The sequence below is a fragment of the Poecilia latipinna genome, unplaced genomic scaffold, assembly GCF_001443285.1.
Source record: "Poecilia latipinna isolate Pla-1442-1.1 unplaced genomic scaffold, P_latipinna-1.0 Scaffold42, whole genome shotgun sequence".
Classification (NCBI taxonomy): domain Eukaryota; kingdom Metazoa; phylum Chordata; class Actinopteri; order Cyprinodontiformes; family Poeciliidae; genus Poecilia; species Poecilia latipinna.
The window spans coordinates 893,315-907,409 of NW_015112658.1; the positions used below are offsets into that span (position 1 = coordinate 893,315).

Sequence of the window (14,095 nt, forward strand, 5' to 3'; positions counted from 1 at the left end):
AATGACTTTTATAACCATTTGTGATTAACAGATAAAGCTGGTTCTCTGTGAAACACATGGCATTTAGAAAAATTGGCAATAAACACCAAAAACAACATTTGTATGTGTAGATTTAATTGAATATTTACATTTGAGGTATAAATTGTATTTCAACTGCAATTGATACAAATTGTTTGCACTGCGTAGCAAATCATCCGATTTTTTGGGTTAAAACGAAAGCAGAACAAAAAAAAATGAAAGTGTCAAAGCGTTGCTGAGTGTGACATTATTCCCAATGTCCTGTCAGTTAAGCCACTTTACGTCTTTCTTTGCCATGTAATAAACAGTACATGGTAATAAATAAAAGGTTTATTTTTTTATTATAAAAACGTATTATTCATATCAACATAAACTATAAATATGATGTCGTCTTATAAACAAAGAACGAGATAAAAGAAAGAAAGTGAAACCTTCAAACCAAAAGGAAACATATGAGAGTGGTTTAAAGTCCTCAATCTGTATATGTGCATATTAGCAGCACTGGGTCCATCTCAGCTCCACCTCTACAGCTAAACTGTTGCAGTTTATGAGTGCTGCATGTCAGGTTGCATTTGCAGGCAAAAAGATCTTTGCCTTTCCTTTACCCCTCCCTGAGAATCTTAGATTTATAAAACTTTAAAGAAACATCAAGAGGCTATTCTTAAGGCAGACTTGATCGTCGTTCATCAGTCCCAGCCAAAGTCTTGTCCAGTCATCTGATAGAAACGCTGATTGAACGGTCTGTAGAAGTCCCTGAGTCTTTGCAGAGCCTCGGACGGGATCTGGGGGTGAGGTCGGCCCTTCGACTTCCCGAGGCAGCGGGGCCTGCTGCTCCCCTCTGGCTTCTTCAAGCAGGGAAAACCTTTAGTCTGGTTGAAGTAGAAATGTTTGTCTGAAATGACTCTCTTCAGGCCCAGAAAGTCCTGAACGCGTCCCATTTCCCCGGAGGGGTCGGACACGAGTCGCTCACCGCTGACAAACAGAAAGTGAGACAGGGGGAAATACTGGAGCCAGTTCTCCAGATGTTTGGCGTAGAGGCCGATGCGCACAGCGCTCCAAGTGGAGTCCACCGGTCCCGTGGAGGAGTTCTTCAAGGCAAGGCTCTGGAAGGACGGCAGACCCGGGTTCTTGGTGAGCGTCTGGGTGTAGTCGGACACGGCGCGCGTCACCGGGTCCCTCACGACAACGATGAGCTTGGTGTGGCGGTTCATTGTGCAAACACGACTGGGAGCCTCCCTGGTTACAAAGTAGCTCGGTGTCTTCTCCATGGTGATCTGGCCGTCCAGAGTCCGGGGCATCAGGTTTCTAGATGGGGAGAAGAAATTTCCAGTTAGGTATTTTGATCCAAGCCATTCACTCATCAGAACGTTTCTTCAATGAGCCTTACATCCCTCACGCCAAACTTCTTATGCTTTTCTTATTTTGCTGTTTAGATTCCTATGCCATGTCAATAAATGTGGACTTTGACTAGACCATTCTAACACACCTTTCACGTCTCTGCTAAAAAACAAAGCACGTCCACAGCATGATGCTGCCAACACCATGTTTCATTGCTAATACGTTGTGTTCTTGTTGTTAGTCTTGTGACAAATACAGCAATTTGGTCTCATTCAAAAGCACTCCACGCTTTTTCTGATTTATTTATAAAATATTTTTGAATTCTTTTCCTTCCACTTGAGTCTTATAAAACCCCTCATAAATACATTGATGTTTGTGGTTCTCATGTAAAAAAAATAAATAAAAAAGAGAAAAAAAAGTGAAAAGTTCAAAGGGTAGGAATGGGTTTTTAACCTCTTATACCTGAAGGAGCGAAGCTACAGCCAAACCTGCCAGTTTAATCACACACTTATTTTAGTAACCCCAATCCTTCTTTCATTAAATCACCTCAATTCACGTCTGATTAAAGGTTTGGATCCAAGACCGTGTTATTGTTTGCAGCCCCTTCGAAAACCTCACCCGAAGGTCTGCAGAGCAGGACCATCCGCTCACTTGGGGTCTGATGAGTCTAAAACCACAAAACCTCAAGAACCACTTAACAGCAATTTCCTACAGATTTCCACCCCCTCTTCTTCCTGCAAGAGCAAAGCGCCCACCCTGTTTCATCCTCGCCTCCCCTGCCTGTTCCTGCACGTATTTAAAGAGTCCAATATGTCTGCAGGAAGTGTGACCGGGCTGTCCAGCTGCTGAGCTCAGCTAGTGTGTTAAACATATGGCTGTGAGGGGGTGCAGGCAGGGAGGGGGTGGGGGGGACACACTCTGCACAATAGACCAACACAAATACTGTGTGAGCTGGAATGTCATGATATGTTCTGAGTTATGTAAAGTAATCTGCGCCCGTAGAACAATAAACCGATTTATCTATTTATTTTTGTTTCATGGGCAGCTCACAAACGGCATATGTGTGGTATCGTTTGAGCACATTGTTTCTTCTTCTGTGGTTTGATTTCTAGTCCATCTATCAAACAGACATTGTGGGCACCACTCAGGTCTCAGATGTGCTCGTGACTGACAGGAGAGCCGCGTGAGCCAGACTTGTGGCAGACTAAGATTTCAGAAGCGAGTCGGTTCGCCTGAGAAACCGGCGATGAGCAATGATTAAAACGGAGGAGGAACTGTCTATTGGCCATTTTGGCTACATACATCTTATTGTGTTACTGGAAGTGGAGAGCATTCATGTGGTTTCCAATAAAATAAACAAGTAACGGAGCATTTGGGCTTCATTTGTTTCACATTGGAAGCCTCAATTGAGTCCAAATGGCCATAATAAGAGGTCGTTCAGAAATGTAGATGCAGTTTTGAGGGGGATTTATTTCCCCTGCGAGACTTTTGACGATCAAAGACCGATTTGATGATTAGTGAAAAGCAAACAAAAGTCTGCATTGCGTTAATACTGCAGCTTCTCTTCATAAGTTTGCATTAGGAAGAGAACTAATTAAACAAATAATCTTTACTTTTTGAGCCCTTGAGAGAAATATCTGTTTCGTTTTAGCACTGGGTGATATCACTTGGACATGTTACTTATGGTTTTTTAAGTTGCTGATAGAAGCAGATGTCTAAAGCTTCAGTTGGGATCATTTAGTCAAAAGCAGCATTAGTCAGGATGAATAATGAGTACATGAGTGTAACTTCATGAATGTGAAAAGCAAACATCTTGAAAGTCTCAGAAAAGAGGTGGATCAAGCAAATCCACAGACAAATATATGGATTGAGAGTTTCAACTATCGGCGGGAATTCGCTTGATTTTGTCACTTTAAATGTGGCATCAAATGAGCTTATCGTTACTTAGAGTGGATTTAGTGAAGACGCTTAAGGACCAGTCCACTCTGACATGGATGCTTTTCTGAAACAGGCTTTTTCTGCCACGTTGGTATCTCCCATCCACAGGAAAGAGATTTTATGAAGCTGTGTTTTGTTGTATCCATATGTAAACAAAAAGCCCCTTAATACATTTTCAAGGTGGCAAAACATGAACGATATAACCGATTTATCAGCACCTAAGAATATCCCTGACATCACGAGACGCGGATCATGTACTGAACCGTTTGAGTATGGAAAGAGCCTGTTAAAACTGTAAACATATGATAAAATATTAACTTTTCTGGTACCTCCACATCATAGTAAAAGTTCCAAGAATGTGTTTGGCTTATTCATTTGAAAAAAAATGTAAAACAATAGTTATGAATCTAAGAGCTTTTAATAAGCGTCCTGTTTAAGTTTCCAATGAAACAACGATTAGACACCATCTACATATGAAGTGGGTTATTTCTGTCCTACCATCGTAAAGATAAATATGTGGATTTTAATGAACCCCATCAGAACTGGAACGGGAACTGCTTGAGTTGGTCGGATGAGACAAAGATTAAGATTTTCTGCAACCAAAACGGCAGGTTGGTTTGAGTGAAACAAATCAGCCTGCAGTGTTACGTAGAAAAGCTTTATGTATGGTGGAGGATGTGTTATGCTGTGGGCCAGTTTAGAGAAATTGTGCAAAGACGAATAGTCAAAGTTCTCTCTGCCTGCTTGCTGCGACCTTATAACATGTCAGAACAAGAAGACCTGAATAAAAGAGGTCACTAGCAGTAGTACCAGTAAGTTAGTTGAAAAACAATCATTTCTAGTAAATGTTGCATTTATTCCTCACTGATTAAATCTGCTGATGCTTTTTGCACATCCTCAAAAGGGGGGTGCCCTCACCTTAATATTCACATTAGTGTACGAGGCGACTTTATCTTCTTTTGCGCAGATGTAAGCTTCAAGACATTTCAGGGGAATTTTACAGGGCACTAAATTTACTTATAGCTTGTAATAAACAGCAACTGATGTAGCTAAAAGAGGGAACACAAATAAAACTTTATGTGGGCTCCAGAGATGGATGAAGGTGAATAAATTCTTGCTAAACAAATAGAATAGAAATAGCCGTTATTGTTCCACAGAGGGCTGGATATCCTGTCTATCCTATCACATTCTGGAGGGAGGAGTTTAAAAAAAAAAAAAAAAGTTTAAAGTCTTTCGTGTTTACTTCAAGGTGAGCCATCTCAGCCCATTACAATGCCCATAATAAAAGACCATTAATTGATCACTATCCAATTGCACGAGGCTATCCTCTGCCTCCTCACTCTGTTTATCTGGGTCTGATCAATACGTCTGTCTCCGTGTGACAGATTGTGCTCGGTGCTTGCAATGCGTATGGTTTTCACTGTGCGCTCACACGTGGGCACAGAGGTAATGGTGTTTACTGGTAAGTGAGTTAGCGTCTGCCCTCTGATTCGTCATGCACGGGCTTTGGGTTTGTCCTTCACTCCTTCAGTTGAGTGACACTTTGGATAGCGACCATTAGTTTTCTTTCCATACTCATGCATAGTTAATGAGTTGTGGCTTTTACCCCTCTCCCTCCAAGCGCCTGTCACCCTATTGATCAATCAGTCTCATTAACTGAGAATCAATAAGTAGCAACTCCTGTCATAAATCTGTCTGCATTTGGCGATAAGGAGTACTGTAAATATGTCAAGGATGATTCATTTAAAATCCTATTTACCAGGTGCAAATAAAAACTCTCGTTTAACCCGCAAAAAAAACTGGCAAGTCTTTGTTTTGTGAATAAACGTGAGACTCGGGAGAACAAATATGTTTTCTATTTAGCCCATCAAAAAAAAAAAAAAGCGTTGCTGACAAACTATACGAGTCTGGAACTCCCTGCTGTTAAAAGGATGTAACGCTTTTTTCCTCCCCGAAGTGCCACAGAGCTGATTACAAAGCTGATACGCTGGAAGCAGTCTGGATCACACAATTAGATAAAAAAAAAAAAAGAAAAAAAAAAAACCTTTTCTGCGAGGATGTGGCCAACAGACTTCCTGCCCCTCAGATTATGGGCTCTCCCACTGAAGTGCTCCAGCTTACACCCCTGCAGCACCTTAGCAAAAGGCATGCTGCACATCAAGTGTGTGTGATCAGAGAGGAAACAAGACCATTAAAAATCTAAATCTACCATGTCTCTTTCTCAATCAAAAACAGGTTGGTAACTTTAGGGCTTATAATAATGTCACTTACTGGACCATTTACATAAAAACAGTTTTGGGGATTGTCCTAGAGAAGAGTTTTGTTACAATGGGCGTCTTTTCATCCCTGATATTGTTCATAGCAGGGACCCAATTAAAAAAGCTGGCAGAAAATCAAGGCAATAAAACCAAAAAAACCAAAAAAAAAAAAAAAAAACAATGTGAGGGGGAAACATTTCTCAGCAGAGTTGTTGTTGTGCTCAAAGGGTGACAGAGGAAGCCTTAAGGCCATGGACTGCCGAACAGGATGAGTGGGAACTTCCATATCTGAATGAAATAGTGCTTGTCATCACTTCTGATGATGAAGGAGGAGAGGGGGGCATATAAATACTGGGAGTGAAGTGACAGTGTGGTTTCAAAATGAAAAGAAGTCTGACTTTTTTTGTGAAAAATGTGGTTGTTTGTTCCTCTTCTGGGACTTTTGGTGATTCTTCATCCATTCTGGTCACAGTTAGTCACCCATTAGCTTATGTCAGCATTTATTCCAGCATAATGTACTGATTAAAAAAAAACAGCCAGTCAGCTCCTGTTCAAATAATTAAAAACAAAGACTTTTGAAGTACAGAGTTAGCCCACTTCTTTCTTTTACAGTGGCTTGCAAAAGCATTCATAGTTCTGGAGTGTTTTCACAGTTCCAACCACAAACTTCTATGCATTTCATTGGGATTTTATTTGATAGTCAAACACAAAGTAGCACATCATTGTGAAGTGGAAGGGAGACAAAACACGGTTTTCATTTATTTCCCCCCCAAAAAGAAGAAATTCAAAAGTCTGAAAAGTCTGACATGCATTTTGTATTCGACTCCCTTTAGTTATATTCCTCTAAGTAAAACTTCAATGGCCTGCAGTTAAGAGTCACCTAATTAATAAATAAACTTGATTCACAAAGAGAGTAGACAGGTCAGGGAGAAAGTGGTGGCAAAGTTTAAAGCACAAATAGGTTTCATGAAACAATATAAGATGGTTCTACAAAGTACTGACTAAGGATTGCTAAATACAAAAGCCTGCCACACATTTCAGATGTCAGTGTAAAAAAAACATTTGAACATCATGTAGAATTTTCCTTCCCTTTCACAATTATAAAATCCACATAAAATACTTTGAAGTTTCTGGCTGTAAAGTGATAGAAACGTTCAAGGAGTATGAATATGTTTACTTTATGCTATAAGCTGAATATGAGTCTCGTTATGGCTCTAAGTGGACGATTACGTCCTGGGACGTTGACGGCGAGTAATAATATTGTCACTAGCTCATACCGCAGGCATTAGAGGATGCTTACCCTCACAATTAATAATGCATTAATGGACTAAGTGAAAAGCTGACCTCCAGTTGAGAAAACCTAAGTGCTGAATTTTCACAGAAACTACTTGAAGTGGCCATCTAGAAAGGAAAGGAGTAATGTATGTTGGTACTTTAGGCTTGTTGATGCCTGGGGAAAGACAAGTAGTGTCCATTAAAGTTAGGAGTTTTTAGAAGTCTATGCCTTCCAGAGAAGTTCAATAATGCACATAGCTGTTGCACTCAGAATATGCATGCACCACAATTATGATGAATGATAATGACATCAGTGTAACTTTAAATACTTTTGTGAACGACTGCACTAAAGCTGAGATTTATTTGTTTGCATACAGGCTGATGGTGGGTGGGGAGAACAATGAATCATTTCAGCCTCAGGGCTGCTAAACAAGTTAATAAAACACAAATCTAAATCCATCTAAACAAGTTATTAGAGCACAGATTTAAAGTGGAGTAGTGTGAAAAGTCTAAGAAACAAATCCAGCTAACCCGCATGGTAACACTGACTTTCTAGAGCTTGTAATTTAGCAACGTAGTGAAGAGATGAGGCAGTGATTCACAAATCCACAAGTAAAAGTATTATTTTAAAGCAAAAAGGTTAATTTATTTAAGGCAGAGACAAGCTTTAGAGGTTTAGCAATTATCCAGGAAAATCTGCAAGCAGCGCAGAAAACCTGGCAAATACATCGATGGCCAATCTTTAAACTATAAATATGATAGTATAACTGGGTTTTGCTCTAGACAGAAATACAATTTAATCGATTGCCATTAAGTGTAGATATCCACGGTCCCCCTCAGGTTTAATCAGGATGTTTATTCTCTTGTATTCAATTAAGGGGCATAAAGTTTACCTTGAGCATCCTGCAGTGCTAAGACGTTTATATCCTCTCCAGGGGGAAAATGTAACTTTGGTGAATATTTTTCCTTAATGCGATCATCAAGTTTTGATTACATTTACGCTTTCGTTTCTAGTCAGGTGATTTTGTTTGTAACATAAGTTAGCAAATGCTAGCAAAAATATTCCAAACATAGTAAACTACTGCAGATAAAGGGGAAACTTTGCATTTAGGACGAGTGTATTTATGTAAAAAGTAACTATAATATGCTTATGCATTAAAGCCCTCAGCACTGGCTGGGTTGTCAGATGATTTTCCAATATAGTACACGCAGTCTGAATCAAGGACTATTTTAGCTTGACCGAACCGCTGCCCATCAACACTGAAGTTAACTCGAGTGGTGGTGACGATAAGGGCTGTCGGACGTAAAAATAGCAAAACTGACCAATGCGTCCTTGTTTACTAATGAGAAACCACAAATAAAGTGAGTCTGAGCAATTTCACTAAAATGTCTTGTTTGTGGATCAACAATTAAATGACTCGGTGTGTTAGTACTTAAAAAATAGACCTAGAAGAAGCTTTTTCAGCATGATAAAATGTTAATTTAGGGGTGCACAGATTTATCTGGGCCGATTTCCTTAATTTTGGGAGATCGCTGGTCAGCCAGTACTTACATTATTCCCCTAGCTTTGATTTTTAGATCTTTGATTTTTAAATCATTCACTCTCCTCTTCTGCTCTCCCATAAGAGAGGTTTGGCCGATAGACCAGACCACCAGGTTATTTTTGCAGTTAACAGTAGTCGCTCCTCTGTTGCCAATTCAGCAACTTTGCTATGTTTAGCAACATTTCTGGAAAAAACAAACAAAAAAAAAAAAATTCAGCAGGTCAGGCTTTTTAAAGATCGGCAATTGATGATCCGCCAGAAAACTGCAATCAGTGCACCCCTAGTTAATATAGGTTTCCCATTTCAGGAGAAGACATAAATAGGGTAAGGGCATAAAAGAGTGAAAAAACTGGTTTGACATTGAAACTTGATGTCCAAGTTTACTCTGATACAGGTGAAAAAAGTTAGAAGACGATGAAAGTCTTATCTGTAGGATTTCTAACCAAGCTACTCTTGACTGTGTCATTGTTTTTAGCTTTTTTCTTGGCCCATGCTAACCTTCGCTGGAAATTGCAGTGCAACCGAGCATGACTACCAAGCATCTGAGGCATCCGCTGGAACAGAACCATCATTTCTTTGACTATTTTTCTCACAGACCTAAAACGACCTAAGTGAAACTATTCCAAAATTTTTACAAGCACCCCAAAATGAACCACAATGTGCCTTAAATTATAATAATTCACCCCATCTGGGGTTTGAGTGTGGGCTTTTCCCCAAACCTTAGAACACCACCTAAACCCAACTACGGCCAAAACCCACCATCATTAAAACACATTACAGCTATACACTGTGGAAGCCACTTCCTGGTCTGCTACGCCAATCAGGGGCACCGAGCCTCCGTCACTAATGGCCTTAGGGCTTAATGTTGAAGGAGTCATTGGTAAAATTGCCCTCACTTGGGAAAATGTTGCCCCATGACCATAAAAGTCCACCTCCAAAACCTCAGCTGTCAAAAATCAAGATTGGCGCGATGATTAGTTGAACTTGGCCTCCTGGATAGAAGAAGGCATGTGAGAGAGACAGACATACAATTTTTGGTTTGGTGTTTTTCAAAGCATGAAAGAAACAACTGATCTTTTTTGTTATAACATGTTCATAATCATATCTTGTGTTGGGTTTTTTTCTATTGGGTTTACCAATTTTTATGTTTAAATAAAATATTTTGATCAAGAAATTTGAAACATAGTTGGAAAAAGAATACAGTATTAGAGTTGGCTTGTACAGCATTTCTGTCAGCCTTCGCATGTCCTGATTTAAATGATTTATCCTACCTTTCAGCAGCAGTCTGAATGGTTACAGTCTTAGATGCTACGCCTGTGGATCATCCATACAGTTGGTCCCATTTTACTGATTTTACTTTGGGGAAAAAACAAGTTTTCCAAATAGCTAAACATTTCCCCTCAAAAATCGAAAGCTGCTTTTAAAAAATGAACTTGGCTTCTTGGTAGATTTTTACCTAACATAAATAAAATAAACAGCAGCATTGCTATAATAAGAAACACAATTAAAGTATTTCATACGCCAAGACAAGAAAAAAATAGAACAACAGCCATTGTCTCACGAAAAGCTGTGGGTTTTTGCTGACAAATCCCATATGTGAGCTACACGACATCACAAACTCTTCAAACCTTCGCCTCATTTTAAATGCAATGTTTGTGGGTTTTCTTGTTCCAGTAATGAGTTAAGTGCCCACATGCAAACAAGAGGATGGGATGGAAATACAGACATGTAACACCAAAAAAGATAAAAGCAAGAGCAAGCATTTATGAATGGGTCTGAGACAGTTATTGAATCTATGGTGTGTCTTCACCAGTGCAGCTCACTTTGATACTTTCAACAACTGACATCAAACTTTCACATTGTGACAGCTTACAAATTCCACCCATCTGTTAAACTCATATGTCATTTTAATTATTATTCTTTTTCCATCCAGGACATGTGGTAGCAGACTCTTTGTGCTATCATAAATAAAGTCTATTTGTTTTTATAGATGTTTAAAGGATGGTTCGGTTATAAAACAAATCTTTAGCATCTCCCAAACCGTCATATGGGTCATTCAATCCTCAGTGGAAATCTTCAAGAGGCTTTAAAAGATGTGACACTTTAGTTGCAAGTCAGAAAAACAGGATTTTCCAGTTGCTGTATAACGAGGCCAGTTACTGTTAGTAATACAAGCCAATAGCAACGTGTGACTCCAAGTCACAAAATATTTGGAGGTAAAAGCACCCTTCTGATATCATTGGTGGAAAACACTGAAAACTTTTATTGTTATATGCTTTAAACATTGTATAACCCTGTCGCGTAAAATCTCAATTGAAGAAACTGAAGTTTGCGGTTGTTACATGACAAAATGTACAAGATTTAAATGGAAGAAAACTTTTTCAAATCACTGTCTGAACGTGCAAAGACCAAACTTGCATAAAAGCAACAAAAAAAGATTTTAAAAATATATGTGTATCCATAATCAAAAATAAAGACCAAAACTGTAATTTATATCTGGGTTCAATTAAGGCTCTGAAGAGGGTTTTAGCTATTTTTAATTTTAGCTATTAATTTATTTTTTATTTTATTTTTCTGAAAGTCTTTGTGAAAAATTTGCTTGTTCAGATAGATAAGTCATGTTATACTAGCATGCAAAATTGCACTAATAAACCAAGTTTTCAGTTTTTCCTCCTACTCTACCGCTAATCAAGATCTTACATATGAGTTAAACACACAAAAACACATAATGTAAGCACCAGATCTGCCACAGGTATTCACACATAGGAACTTTGTCAGAGAGGAACACAGTGAAGCGAGGTGGGGTTAGGATGAAGCGCATCGGACAGGGGTGTGTGTGTCGGGGGGGGGCAGAGGGGGTAAAATATGTGAAAAGAATGTGTGAAAGCTGGGATGCAAATGTGGTAATTAGAAACAGGAGGAACCCTGTGTGTAAAAGTGTTGGATACGGGGGGAGGAAATGGCAAAAAATTCATACGGTGCATAGAGAGACAGACAAGGAACAGAAATCTTTCAACATGTTAAAATTATCAGCGGCGAAACTGTTTCCATGTGGCCAAATATGCTCCGTTAAGGCGGAGCGAGGAGTTTATGAAGAATGGCAAGACAGGGTGGAATTACATCTGAGAAACCTCTGAAATCTGTGTCTGATAATGCTCCTCACCCTGTCATAACCTTCGCCTCTCCTCGTGGCACCTTTCGAGCTCAGAGGTCTCACAATGCCATTGTCCTGTCAGCCTGATGAGAGCTCAGCTGGGACCAGGTTCAGAAGCTTGCAGAACATCTGGATATGATCAGGATCAGCTTCGTCCTGAGCTAAAACCCTCTTCAGAGCCTTAATTGAACCCAGATATAAGTTACAGTTTTGGTCAAACAGGTCAATCCATAATCAGCTGCTGCCGCTACAGCAGAAGCTAATTAGAACCCCCCCCCCCAAGCCCCCCCAGAATCATGCACTGTAATCAAATCGTCACATCTGCATAAGCTGAAGATAACATCCAACTTAGAGCTTTTGTTGACATTGCAGGGTGATCATAGTTGGTTTCCTATGCGGCGCACAACCAGAGCAAACACAGGATGACAGGTGGAAGTGTGGGTTGTAAATGGTTTATAAATGGGCGTCAGGATGATGAACAGCTCCTCTGGGGCCCCGGGGACCCTTTGATCTACAGTGCAGCTCACACACGGATCGTACCGTGTGAAGCTGATCCGAGTACATCAGTCTGTCTGTGTTCTGGCTCGTTTATTCACAGTACACATCAGCACATATGCGTGGGGCGCTCAACTTTTAACAGGATGGTGTTCCCTATGTATGGTTTGACGTTTGGTGTTTATTTTCAAACAGGAGGCAGGCAGGTGACAATCAAAGGTTTACATAAAAACAAGTAAAACCAAGAACTAAAATACAGCAGCGAATCCTAATTAAATCAAAAGAAGGAGACCACGAGGAAACAGGCTGGTGGCATAAAAGCAAATATTTAATATTGATTGCCGAGCAAGAAGCAGGAGGCTGATTAGAAACTGTGGTCAGCTGTGAGGGAAGAAGGCAAGTGACAGAAGTTGATGAGAGGAAATAGGAGAAATGTCTGATAGAAAGTACAGGCAATATGGGAAACAAGGAAACCAGAGATTTAACAAACAAACGGGAGAAACTGTCCGTGAATGTTTGTTCGTGGGAAATCAGCCAAAACTGGACTGTATCTTTGAATATCTGGTTCTCAAAAAAATTATTTGAACTCATTTTCAGTTTCTTAGAATCATCTGGTTTGTTGATTGATTGCATAGATTTGGATATTTAATGCTTTATTTTTGTTTCATTAATATTTTCAACACACTTTGTGTATTGTAATCATAGGTTGGCAGTGTGGCATGTTTTCCTTGTGTTTTTTGAGTAACATAATTTGTAAGACAGTTTATATGAGCAGATGAGACTTCTTCCATTGGAACAAGGTTAATTTCTATCTACTGAGCCTTCTTTATAATTTGGTGAACAAGTAAATACACAGCACACAGGGTACATCCTGTTAGCTATCGTGTACAAAAACTTAATGAGAAAAGCTACGTCTATTGTCCTTCACTTTTTTGTATGTATCTGGTGTGTTGTTTTTAAAACTCTTGGTTTAATTTAAGAGTTTAAAGCAACTTTAACAGTTGTGTTTCCATGAAATTTAGATGTGAACCAACAACCTGTTCATCTGTAAGCAGCCTACCTGTACCACTCCAGCCCTCTGTCGTAGAACCTGTCGAAGAAATGTGGCTCTGCGCCAAACGCCCTCACGTCCGGATGGATGCGCAAAAACTCCAGCAGGGCGCGGGTTCCTCCTTTCTTCACCCCGATGATAATGGCATTTGGGAGCTTTTTAGTCCCGTAGGTGTTGGAAACGGGGATGCTGTTTGTCTCCTTCACGCTGCCCGGCTCGTACTGCTGCTGCTGCCGCTCGGCGTCCACCTGCAGCGCGTCCTGAGAGGCTGTCCGCTTGTGGAGCTGCCGCTGCGCGCCGGGGTGGTGAGGCGGAGGCGGCCGGAGGTCCACCAGCACCTGGCTGCGGTCGTCCAGGTTGTCATAGCCCCCGTCTGCGGCTTGTTGGCTGTATAAAGTCCTCGGAGCCGAATCGCAAAGTCCAGCGAGACAGTAGAAGAAATAAGTGAATATTAGGACCATGGTGAGGAACACGGAGACCTTGGAGAGCACCTTTCCAAAGTTAAGCCTGACTCTGCAGCCGCCACATCCCATGAGTTGATCTCCTGCTGGACGCGAAAGGACCGAAACCTTGACAACATGCTTCTTCCTCCTACATGGATCGGATCTGTATGAAGCAGAACCTGTTGCGCAAATAAGTAGAACTTCCCTCAGCTCGGCAGTCCATTTGGCAGCGATTATTTGTCAGAAGTGAAGTTCACAATGTTTGTCAACTGAAAATGAAACGTACACACAAAACCACTTTTAATTGGAAATCACTTTGTTTTCACGCGAGCTCGTTTATATGCCCAGACCTGGTAGCGCGCTGGTGCGCTCTGAGGTCTTCGCTCCTCGGCGCTCTTCATTTGCCCCTCGGTTGACACGCCTCGCAAGTCTCCACCCTTCACTCCAGTGGCGGATGGCAGGCCCTTATGGAGTTAGATTTGTTTCACAATTATTCAATCAAAAAAAAATCATGTCAAACAAAAAAAGTAGTATTCAACCAAAAAAAAAATCATGTCAAACAAAAAAAGTAGTATTCAACC

The 14,095-nt window shown here is 40.4% G+C and overlaps 1 protein-coding gene across 1 annotated transcript; it reads right to left on the reverse strand.

The window, feature by feature from the left end:
- Positions 1 to 93: 93 nt before the first annotated feature.
- Positions 94 to 13,974, reverse strand: LOC106957358 (heparan sulfate glucosamine 3-O-sulfotransferase 6). Its single transcript, XM_015048665.1, has 3 exons — positions 13,865 to 13,974; positions 13,081 to 13,783; positions 94 to 1,323 (listed from the first exon to the last, which is right to left on the reverse strand). Exons 2-3 carry the CDS (start codon positions 13,602 to 13,604, stop codon positions 705 to 707), a joined length of 1,143 nt encoding a protein of 380 aa, XP_014904151.1. The 5' UTR covers positions 13,605 to 13,783; positions 13,865 to 13,974; the 3' UTR covers positions 94 to 704.
- Between the last annotated feature and the right edge of the window lie 121 nt (positions 13,975 to 14,095).